General features: G+C 41.0%; 1 protein-coding gene across 3 annotated transcripts in view; it reads left to right on the top strand.

The window, feature by feature from the left end:
• The window catches only part of KLHL29 (kelch like family member 29), a 495,400-nt gene that overhangs the window by 181,673 nt on the left and 301,713 nt on the right, over positions 1-12,014 (top strand). For all 3 annotated transcript variants that reach the window (XM_081940648.1, XM_081940649.1, XM_081940650.1), the window contains one exon: positions 8,427-8,740. In XM_081940648.1, the coding sequence (XP_081796774.1) occupies positions 8,477-8,740 (264 nt within the window). In that variant the 5' untranslated portion in view covers positions 8,427-8,476. The remainder of the gene's footprint in view (positions 1-8,426; positions 8,741-12,014) is intronic.

Below are 12,014 nucleotides of genomic sequence, written 5' to 3'. Positions count from 1 at the left end.
ACCAGAGCAACAAATTGTTCCGATGCACATTCCTCAGCAGGTATTCACAGTCACCCCTTTGACTGGTGAGTCCAAATTAAAGGAGTCAGGAGAGAATTATAAAGCCTGGGTCAGTGAAATTGCGCTCTTGCTTCGAAGAGAAGGCCCACATTCCATGGTTTTTAATCCTCCCCCTCAGCCCTGGACACCTGCAATGAGAGACCTCGAAAACAGAGCAATCACGATTTTACTCATGTCAATGGAAATTGAGATCCAAGGTATCTTTCCACCTGATGCAACTGCCCAAGAAATTTGGGCTATTTTGGAAGATTGCTACAGGCCCGTTTCAATTGAATCCTCATGTTTGCTCATGTCTGAGTTCCATGGTTCGAAGTTGAAACCTGGTGAACGAATTGGTGGACATTTGACCAAACTGAAAAGAATGAGAAGTGAATTGAGACAAAATGGCCATGTAATCGATGATATCCAAATGATTAGCATCATCATTAACTCATTGAATTATGAATGGAAAGATGCTGTTGCAAAGATTAACTACGTGCCTATTGCTCAACGCACAGTTAACCACGTTTGCAGACTTTTAGTGGAAGACGAAGCTATCAGGTTAGCTACACCACATCTGCAACGGCCTCCAGCGTTAAAGGCTCCAGCCAGACGTCCCTTCCGAGGAAGAGGCTACGCTCCAAGGATGCCAAAATGCTACACCTGCAACCGTGTGGGACATGACACCCGGGATTGTCCCCAACGAGTTCCAGCTCCCGTCACGTACCAGCCCAGAGGAACAGATTCCAGAGGCAGAGGTAGAGGCGGAAGACAAGGCCGTCGTGGTCCAAGGCGTGATTCACAAGCTCCACTTGTGACACTGGCCATAACCAACGTTCCACAACCTGATCCAAAGTTCGACAGACGTCTTTTGTGGACTTTAGACAGTGGAGCAGCTGTGCACGTTACCCACAGAAGGGAACTTTTCACAGAGATGGGCGAACCAGAGCCCGAGTATCGAGAACTGTATTCCTTCACCAACCACACTTGCAAGGTTATGGGAAAAGGAACTGTTTACATTGAAGAACTCGATACACACATCCCTGATGTTTATTACATACCTTCAGCAACCAGTAATTTGCTTAGTCAAAGTCACTTGTCTAGAGATTTAAAGTTCCAGGTTCACCACCTCGAAAAAGCAAGTTACTTAGTTAAAGATGGTGATATTATTGCTGAAACTATGCTGATTGGTGGTGTTTATTATTTAAAGCCAATGCCTAAAGGGCAAGCACAGGCTAGTATGCAAACTCCAAAAAGGCACAACGTAGACCCAGAGAGAGTTGTCCCAGAGAGAGAAAACGTTACTGTGCCAAAGGCTCCTAAAGCCAACAAACAGAGAAAACAAAAACAGATTGCTCAGAGCAAGCCTGAGGGTCCTCATGAAACTGTTAATGTTGAGAATTCACTAACTGGTAAACCTTTGCATTCCAGGTGTATTCACAAGTGGCACAGAAGATTGGGGCATGCCAGTTTCCGTGTTCTTAGAAAGATGCCGGAGTTCGCAAAAGGTTTGGATCTAAAGGGGTGTAAGGTGTTTTTGGATTGTGCGGTTTGCAAAAAGGCTAAATCCAAGGCGGCTGCAATTCCCAAACACGCTACACGCCGGTCAACACGCATTTTTGATTTGGTACACACTGACATAGTGGGTCCTTTCCCACCAACACTTGGTGGCAGAAAGTATTTTTTAACAATTGTAGATAATCATTCTAGATATGGATTTGTATATCCTATGAGAGAGAAATCTGAGACCTTTCAGATCTTTAAAGACTTTGCAGCGTTTGTTTCTACACAATACCAAGTTCGCATCGCCAGAATCCAGAGTGACCGTGGTGCAGAATTCATGTCTCAGCGTTTCCAGGACTGGATGCGTAAGAATGGAATTCTTCATCAGACATCTGCTCCATATACACCGGCTCATAACGGAGTCGTAGAAAGAAGACAAGGGGTTCTACAAACCATGATGCGTTGTCTTCTAGAAGATGCCAATCTCAGTAACGCATACTGGGGTGAAGCAATCAAATATGCAAATTACATTGTCAACCGTACTTGGAGCAGTGTAATCAATCAAACTCCTTTCTACATGCTGTATGGCTACAAGCCTGATCTCAAGAACCTCCACATTTTTGGTTCATATGCTATGGTGAACACTCCCTTAAGTCAAAGAAGAAAGGGAGGTATAGTAGCAAAGAGACTGAGATTTATGGGTATTGATGATAATTCAAAATGGTACAAATTCATTGATACTAAACATGTGATTGTCATTTCACAATCTGCTAATTTTGAGGAAGACATTGGCTGGTCCAGGATTCATTCCAATGATCCTGAAGTTTATTTTCCTAGAGATGGTGTTCCAGATGCCACGCAGCCTGATGACAATTCGCAGGCAGATATTCCTTCTACCAGTTCTTCACAACCTGATGTTCCGTCTTCGCAAGCCGCGGATGCTGATGCTAGCAACGAACGTGAGGACGAGGATGATGATGATGATGAAGAAGAAGACTGGTCTGTTGTTCCTAGACGCTCCAAGAGTGTCACAAAAGGAATCCCTCCACAACGTTATTCATGGCAACTGACAAAGTCACCATTACCTTTGATTTGCAACGTTACTCTTCCTCCAGAGACATTCACACAAATCAAACAGCTTCCTGATTCAGAACAAGACAAGTGGTATGATGCAATGCAGGATGAAATGGACAGTTTGAAGAAACTTAATGTATTCACACCTGCAAAACCTCCAGCAAACAAGAAAGTCATTGGCACCCGATGGGTCTACAGAATCAAGAAGAAACCGAATGGTGAGTCTTTATACAAAGCCAGACTTGTAGCTCAGGGTTTCGCTCAACGTTATCCTGAGGACTACACAAACACTTACTCACCAACAGTCAGAACTGAAAGTGTAAAAATTGCCTTAACCACTGCAACTATTCTTGGTTTAGAAGTTTTTCAATTTGATGTGGACACAGCTTATCTACATGCAGACCTAGATGAAGAGATCTACGTGAGAAGCCCTCCAGGATTCCGAAAGCAAGAAGGGGATACCTGGTTCCTGAACAAAAGTCTTTATGGTCTGAAACAGTCAGGTTTAATGTGGTATTTATGTCTTACTGACAAACTAAATTCAATGGGCTTTATTAAGTCCGAAACTGATGAATGCGTGTTCACAAAAAGATCTAACAATGCATATGAGATAATTCTTGTTTATGTTGATGATATTGTTTATATTGGTCCAAATAAGAAAATGAGTGAGATTTTTGCCAAAAGTTTGCAGAGATACTTCACACTAAAATCTTTAGGACACATTAGCACTTATTTAGGTGTTCAAATTTAAAAGACACAGAAGGGGTTTAGTCTTTCACAAGAAGAGAAAATTGACCACATTCTACATCATTGCAACATGAAAGATGCTAGCACAACAAAGACACCCATGCAAACAGATTTTCACAACTTAACACATGAACCAAGTCCTGAGTTCGAGGATCAAACACTTTATCGTTCAGTCATTGGTTCACTATTATACATTAGTAGTTGGACCAGACCTGACATCGCACTTAGTGTTAATCTTTTATCACGACACGTAGGTAAGGCAACACAATTTCATTGGTCATGCATTAAGAAGTTGTTGAAATACCTGAAACACACTAAACACATGAAGTTATTGCTAGAACCAACACACACTGATCAACCAAAGTTGATTTGTTTTGCTGACGCCGACTGGGCGAGCGACAAGAAGTCACGCAAAAGCACTTCTGGTTACATGATGTTCCTAAATGGTTGTCCTGTTTACTGGCAAGTGAGAAAACAGAGTTTTGTTTCATGTTCATCTACTGAAGCTGAATATGCTTGTGTTTCAGATGCTTGTAATTCTCTAACGTGGTTTGATGCTTTGATCACAGATATCTGGACACGTCCGATTCGACCAATCACCGTGATGGAAGATAATGTATCTGTGGTTTATATTTCTGAGTCACATTTTACAGGTTCTAGGTCCAGACACATTGACATTCGTTATCAAAACACAAAGCAATTAGTTAAGCAAGGTTTTGTTAAATTGCAATATGTTTCTACACATGATCAAATCGCAGACATGCTTAACAAACCACTTGCCGCAAATCATCACGAGTATCTGCGAAAGAAGATGTGCCTTAATTGATGATTTGATGACGTCAGCCCAGACTAGCAAAAGAAGGGGTGTCACGATGTTAAAAAGTTTGCTAGGCCTGAACTGCCTAAACTGACACGCAAGAGTTAAACTAAGAAAGCTTTATTGCGCAGGTCATAAAACAAAATGTTATCTGAAAGTGATTTATTGCGCACGCGTTACACATTCCAGAACTAAATTCCTTTCTTCTTTGTTCGGCTGCCAGCTTGGCAGACGTAGCTTTCATTATCAAAATGTAACCATTAGTTATTTTCTGTTTCATTTACTTTTATTATTTTATTATTAAAGTTTGTTTATTAATTAGAATACTTTTAAAGACTTTTATTTTTCTCAATATCTCAAAAGATATGCGGAAGGGAATCAGCCACGGTCCATTGATTTCAGATTTCCCCAGGGCATTTTTTTCCCCTGACAGGACAGGTAGAGGAAAAAGGATGCCGCGCTAGGAGGAGACTCTATGTTGGGGAACTGGATTTCCGATCAGGGGGCTTCCAGTTAGAACCTTTGTGGCTCTTTTGAGTGTTTAAGGTTGCCGACCCCTGTTACAGGGTTTCCTGCTTGAGCAGAGTTGAGCTAGAAGACCTCCAAGGTCCCTTCCATCTCTGTTATTCTGCTCTTTAAAAGAACTATACGACACTACTTTGTGTCTTTAATGAATATAAAACAATTCTAACCTGAAAACAACAGATCTTACTGCGAGTAGTGTGATATGAGCAGCCCACAAACAATAACCTGTTAGTCAAATAAAAAAGTATTTAAACTTTCACAGAGGAAGGGTAGGTGGGAACAGATTTCAGATTTATAGAGACAGAACCCTAGGATCTTGTAATTGGAAACAGAAAGAAAAGTCAGAGGAGCATAAGAAACTAAAAGAGCATTTGGTGAAATAAGGGCAAATCAATATGTTTTTTTGGAGGAGGGGAGATCAGAGGGCTCAGAACCCAAGCTTTGAACTGGCTCTGGTTTGAAGAGGAAATCAATGAATAACCCAGCAATGTACGAAACATTGAAATAGTGTAGAAGCTCCTGAATGGCTTCAGTGATACAATTCTGGACTAAGAGCAGGAACAAAGAGAGGAAAAACCAACTACCCAGACCTAGAAAGAATGGGGGGGGGGGGAGGAGGAAACCTATACCACCTTTACAATATTTTCTTTGGTTCTGCAGTTGGCAGTATGTAGCTTAAAAGGTTTCTTGTTAAAAGTGATATTCTGTTAATCCAGATAAAATCAATAATTTAGCACGCAGAGAAGCATTTGGCACGTAGTGCATCCTTTTCATGTTTTTGACAAGAGAAAATACACGGTGCTTTGTTTTTAATATGCTGTTGTGGTCCAAGAATGAAAGTATTCCCATAAATCTGTTAACATTAGCACATTTTGTTTGAATTTAGTACCACGGTCTTCTGTGTTATTTATTTTATGTTTTCAGATAAAACGCTTCCGCTTTTGAATGTCTCTCTGAAATGGTTCTGGCTTTGCTATGAAGATGTAGAGTATTTCACACTCAGCAGATGCAGTCCTTGTCATCAGATCTGATTACAGAAAAGCTCTCAATCTTTCTGCAGCCATTGCATGGGGAATGTGAAACAAAGTAGGGCCTGTCAAAATATCTAGTTTGGCAACTTTTAGTGCAGTGTAGATGCTTATCTGTAAATGCATAGATCTCTCTCTCTGTTTTTTTTTATTTTCCCTTCTAATAACAAGCTATGGTAGCTATTTTTATAGCAACTGTGACTGTATGTTTTGGTATAATATTTTATCTGTATGTAGAAACCACGAAATAAATGTTCTGTATTGTAGAAATTTTCAAATTAAAGCATTCTCATTAGATTTTGAAGACAGTGACAACAGTATGTAAAAACACTGCTTCATAAGTTGCTCTGGTTCACAGTAAATTTCTGGGTGGAATTCAAGGTATTGTTTTCCCCTATTGTTTTCTCCTTCATGGCATAGAGCCGTGATGGCGAACCTGTGGCACGCGTGCCACAAGTGGCACGCGGAGCCGTTTGTCAGGGCACGCGAGGCGCTGCCCTGTCAGCTGGCCAGCACGCATGCGCGCGCTGGCCAGCTGAGTTCACCTTTTTAAAAGCTATTTTTCACCTTCCCCAGGCTCCAGAGGCTTTATAGGAGCCTGGAGACGGCGAAAAGAACCTCCCCCGCCCCCCCCCCCAGAGGCTTCAGGGATTCCGGTTTGCTCGGAGGGTGGTTTTAAGCGCTCCGAAGGCTTCAGGGACGGTCCCTGAAGCCTCTGGGGGGGTGGGGAGGCTTTTTTTGTCCTCCCCAGGCTCTTATAAAGCCCCTTTATAGGGATAAAAAAAATGTAAAAATGGGGGGGTCGCGCGTTGTGCGTGCATGCACACTGGGGGGGTCGCGCATTGCATTATGGGTACGGCACGCCCGCCCTCGACCCCCCTGCGCTCCCCCCATTTGTGGCACGCGAGCCAAAAAAGGTTCGCCATCACTGGCATAGAGTCTGGTTATGTAAGGGTCTTTCTATCTTAGAAAACTGTCTGTATCTACCTGTACTGTATGATATATATGTCCTATATCCATGATGGCGAAACTATGCCACATGTGCCATAGGTGGCACGCAGCACCTTCTCTGTAGTCACGCGAGCTGTCGCCGCAGTTCAGCGAGCCTCTCCTGCTGGCCAGCTGGTCATCGTATCCCTGCACACGAATGCATGGGTGGCACATGTGCAGGGGACATGTACGCATGTGCTGGGGGAGGGCACGTGCAGCGGGTGGAGCACATGCATGTGGGTCACGTGGGCATTGGATTTTGGGGTTTCGAGCATGTGTGCGCTTTGGGTCTGGAAAAGGTTAGCCATCCCTGTCCAAAGTTCTGTTGATTAAGCAGGATCACTTCATGGGATTCAAAAACTAGGCCTTGAATATTGTAGCATCTCCCTTCTGATCCCATAGATCTTCCCCCATAGATCTATTCAGTCCTCACTCTGGCTTTATTGAAATAGCCCCTTAAAATTTGATTCTATCCCCAGTCTTTGGGCTAGAATGGAGTGTGCGATGTTTAGAGGTTATGGCATTTTTCTCTCAAGTTTGTTTTTTTATATTGTTCTGTATTGCATTGTTTTAAATTGATATTATATGCCATCCAGATTCACAGTGGAATCAGATGGCTTACAAATTTATAAATAAATTTCTCCATTTTCTGACTGACATTCTTTGTATTAAAGAGGAGGGAATATTGCAGTATTTTTTTTTTCTTTAAAAAATGCATTAAAAATAAGATTTTTGTTGTTGTTGACTTTGAGTGTTCTGTTTAATCTGTAGGCATGAACTCCATCCTCCTACAAATTTGAATTAGCAGATTGTAAAAACAATATTATTACTTTACAAAATAGAACAGAGAAATTAATAGGGGGAGTTTAGGAGTTTGGCAGATAAGAAATTGATTCTCCAAGAAACGGAGTTGACCTTTAGGAATTTTGAAGGGCAAATCATTATACTGGATGTATTTTCATCTTGGGATTCTGTATCAAATTATGTTTGTTGGACATTCTAGGAAGCTCTTTCTAAAAAAAATTAGATATTTTTCTCAAGGATGTTGACATTTAACATAAAGAGTGCCTTGCCTTCATAATACCTAACCCCCCCCCCCAAAAAAAATATTATAATTGGAAGCCATTTATATAGAAAAATAGTAATTAAATCAAAAGTATTTATCTGCCTTTAGAAATCCTGTCATACTGTAAAACTCTATGGCACTGTTCCTTGTGCACCTTACTCCTTTTATATGTTAAAACTAAATAATTTTCCATAGCAAATCCACTTGCTACTCATCTTTCCTATGTAGTGTTTTCAAAGAACCATATAACATGGAGGGGGGGAGGGGTTGTGCGATACAGGACCCAAAAAGGGTATTTGGGGAGGGAAAGTGAAACATAATCCTGCTTTCAGAAACTAATCTGTCACTGAGAGCTGAAATGGCAATTTATGTGGTCTGGTGTTTCATTGTAGCCTGTCTCTGGTTTGTCTCCCTGGGTCATTGTGGTACCTCCTCTATGTGCTAGAGGCCATTCTCCTAGGCACTGCTTGGAGTGTCCAAGTACGGGTTAACTTCATTTGCCAATCAAAGAATTAAAACAAGGAAATTACCTCTAGTGGCATGTTTGGTGTGTGTGTGTGTGGATGTCTGTGTGTGTATTTTCTCCTGAGGTTTAAATTATTAACTTCTCTTTGTTTTTTGCTTTGGTTCTTGATAGGCAATCTGATAAAATCCCAGTGAGAAACGGCAATTGCTGGTTTTGCCGAGATGTCACGGCACCACAGCCGGTTTGAAAGAGATTATCGCACAGGATGGGATCGCCGGGAGTGGAATGCCAATGGGAATCATGTGAACAGCAACAGTAACTGTAACAGCACAGTGAACAGCAATAGCAACAACAGGCCAGGACTTCTGCCTGTACCAATTGTCCAATCCAGACTGCATGCACCGGCCACAGGGGCTTGCACTACTGTGAACAGCGATGTGATAACTACCCTTGCAGCCAGTAATTCTGCAGCCTCAACAACCAAAGTAAGAAGCAGCTTCTTTGTGTTCTTTTTTTAAAAAATTGATAATGAGTTAAAACTTTTTAGAGGGTGTGAATTTTTGCTTTCGGTGACTTGCCTGTTGATGGCAGTCTGCACTGGGATTCTGCTCTCATATTAGTTTATGGTACTCAATTGCCTAGATGTCCATAGACAACTCTTACATTGTGGTATTGTGAAGATACTCAAAATCAGCCCAAATCAACTCTACTATGAAATTCTGAGCATTTTACCACAATGTTGATAATTTTTCATTGCAGTTGCCTGGAGCAGCATTAGAAAATGCTTACCATTGCCTCTTGGTATCTGTATGACCTTTCTTAGTAGTTTACTATATGTATACTATTGTATTATAGAATTATTTAAAGTACTGGTAATGGCGATCTTCTTAGTCCTGTTATATGTGTAGCACATTGTAATTATTAGCTGGGGTCTCTCATAACACTAAACAACAGTGCGATTGCTTGGTTTAACTTTTGTGGCTTGTGAATCATGGTTTATGGCTTGCTGTTTTGTATGACCCACTCCGTTCATTATGGAATAAACTATGAAGTAACATGATACACAAGGCAGGCAATTATCTGTTTTAGTAGTTTATAATTAAGACTTAGTAAAAAAAACTTAGAGAAGTGCAGTATATTTCTCATAAGTACAAGTTACTGACTTCTTTTCCAGAAGCAACACAGCTTCTCTTGGAAATTAACATCCAGAACATTTTTAGCATTCAGTTGCTGTCAGAGATTCTGTTATCTCTCATGCTTTTAAAAATTCAACTTTTCATCACCTTTATTCACCCAGCATATTTTCCTACCTTTATTTATTTTTTTCTCACTATAGTAAGTCTCTGACATCTGTTCTAAGCATTCCCTTCTTGACTTCTCTTTTTACTTAAACAATGTACTGCGTATCTTCATTCAGTTCAAATTGCCACTGCTCGGGGCTTGTAAATAAGAGCTTTTCTCAGATACCTTGGTAATTTACTTATTTAGGTCAAACATCATAAGTACATTATTGTGTCATTTGTGGGATAACATTTTTATGAACAGTACACATAGTTTAATGTCATTGCAACTTCTTACAGATGTCTCTACTGTATACTAACAATAAAAGTTCTTTGCCTGGTGAGGAATAAAAAAATGAAGGAATAAAAGATGATCTTGGCTTATAATGTCTATGGCAGGTGTGTCAAACTCGATTTCATTGAAGGCCACATCAGGGTTGTGTTTGACTTCAGGGGGCTAGGGTGGGCGTGGCCAGCTAAGCTCAACTGAGGATTCTTGTCAAAATAATTTTGTCTATGATATATTTGACCATAAAAACTATTTATTATGAGATATGTTTTCTGGGTTATTTGGCAGTTGGAGACTGCTTTTATTTTTCATTAGTCTTTTTAGGATATTTCCCACTTGAGATTTCAAAACTACTCCCGTTTCCACTTACATAATTCAGTTTTTCAATAGACACTGTAGAGTTATTTGTTCGTGTGTGCGTGACTATCCCTGTCTTTATCACTCTATATTTCATCACAAAATAATACCAGGGCAATATATCAATTAGAATACAAAATAGGTTAATAACGTAGGAAGGAAAAGCTGAGAAAGACCTATTAAACTGGAACACTATAGCATCTTTTTTTGTTATGGAAAGTAAAGTGCAGTCTATTAAATCAATCACTTAGAAAAACTGGATTTTAACTAGATTAATTTTAAAAAATCACAGGTTTTAACAGGTACCAAACACTAACCTGCAATCGTTGCGTGATGATAGATATTCCCTTCGGCCGATCCGCTCTCACAGAGAGGGACTCCTCCGGGTGCCGTCCACTAGGCAGTGCCAGCGGGCGACACCCAGGAGCAGGGCCTTCTCTGTGATGGGCCCGACCCTCTGGAATGACCTCCCCCCCGATATCAGAATAACCACCGATCTCTGCTCCTTCCATAAGAAGCTTAAAACCCACCTGTTCAATTTAGCTGGCCTGGCCTAATCCCAGTTTAGTCCCTCAAGTCGGTATTTTAAATTTTTAGGGGTGAGTTTTTAGGTTGTTTTTAATTTTTATCACTTTGTACAGCCTATTGTTTAATTCGATTTTATGGGAATTTAAGGGTATTTATTTTTGTATACGGTTTTTTATTGAGATGTCTGTACACCGCCCCGAGTCCCTTCGGGGAGAGGGGGCGGTCTATAAATCTAATAAAACTTAAACATTCCACAGTTATGGACCTTCCTATCTTTTTACCTGTGGTGGCCAAGTACTAAGGCGTTCCTGAGACCTTCCCACACTCTCATTATAATTTCCTTCCTTCCCTTCTTTTTCCTTTCCTCTTTATTCTCTTTCTTCTTATTTCCCCTCTTTCCTTATTTTTCCTTCCTTGCACTCTTCCCACCTTTCCTTCTTTTTCTTTGTCTTTCCTCTTTCCCTTTCTTCTTTCCTGTCCCTTCTTGCATGCTCAAATGCAAAAGGGGAAATAGATGCTTAGATCTGGCTGGCGTGTCTGGCCTGGAAATAGCAAAGGATTGGCCCGTGGTGCTTCTGCCAGCGAAAACAGTGCTCAACGCGCCCCTCGATGAGCTCCATTTTCACTGGCAAAGACACCGCGGGCCAGTCCTTTACTATTTCCAGGCCAGACACGCTGGCCAAATCTAAGCATCTTGAGTTTCACGCCCCTACTCTAGGATAAACATTCTAGTTTTCTCACCAAAACCCTCGTGCCCATAACATTTTACATGTTGTGGGATTATTTCTTTCTATCTGGATGGTATTAAGGAATACTCTGAAGTCAATGTTCCCAATGAGAGCAAAGATGTTACCTCACAGTTCTCCTGGAAGAGGATAACAGACATAATTCAGGTCTACCAGCTAGCTAAGCAACAGTATAAAGAAACATGTCTTAAGGTATAACTATATTTTGGAGAATCTCCCCCCCCCCCAAACCACACACAGATGATTACACTACCATCAACATCAATCTGAATACCAGGCCCTTTTGATATAAAAGTTTGTCACACAGTCAGTCAGATCTTCAGACTGGATTTGGCATTTTTTTCAGCCTATCAAGTCCTTCCCAAGGATCTAGGATAGGCAGATGATATAAATATTTATACTGATATTTTATTTGGAATAGTTGTTCTCTAATCGTTACTCTTTTTCCTGTTTCTACCCTGTTTCCCCCAAAATAAGATCTCCCCGGGTAATAGGCCTGATCGGGCTTTTGAGCGCATGCGCTAAAACAAGGCCTCCCCAGATAATAAGCCGCCCTCAA

Source organism: Natrix helvetica, assembly GCF_964273705.1.
Source record: "Natrix helvetica genome assembly, chromosome: 2".
Classification (NCBI taxonomy): Eukaryota; Metazoa; Chordata; class Lepidosauria; order Squamata; family Natricidae; genus Natrix; species Natrix helvetica.
This window is presented reverse-complemented; position numbering and strand designations above follow the sequence as displayed.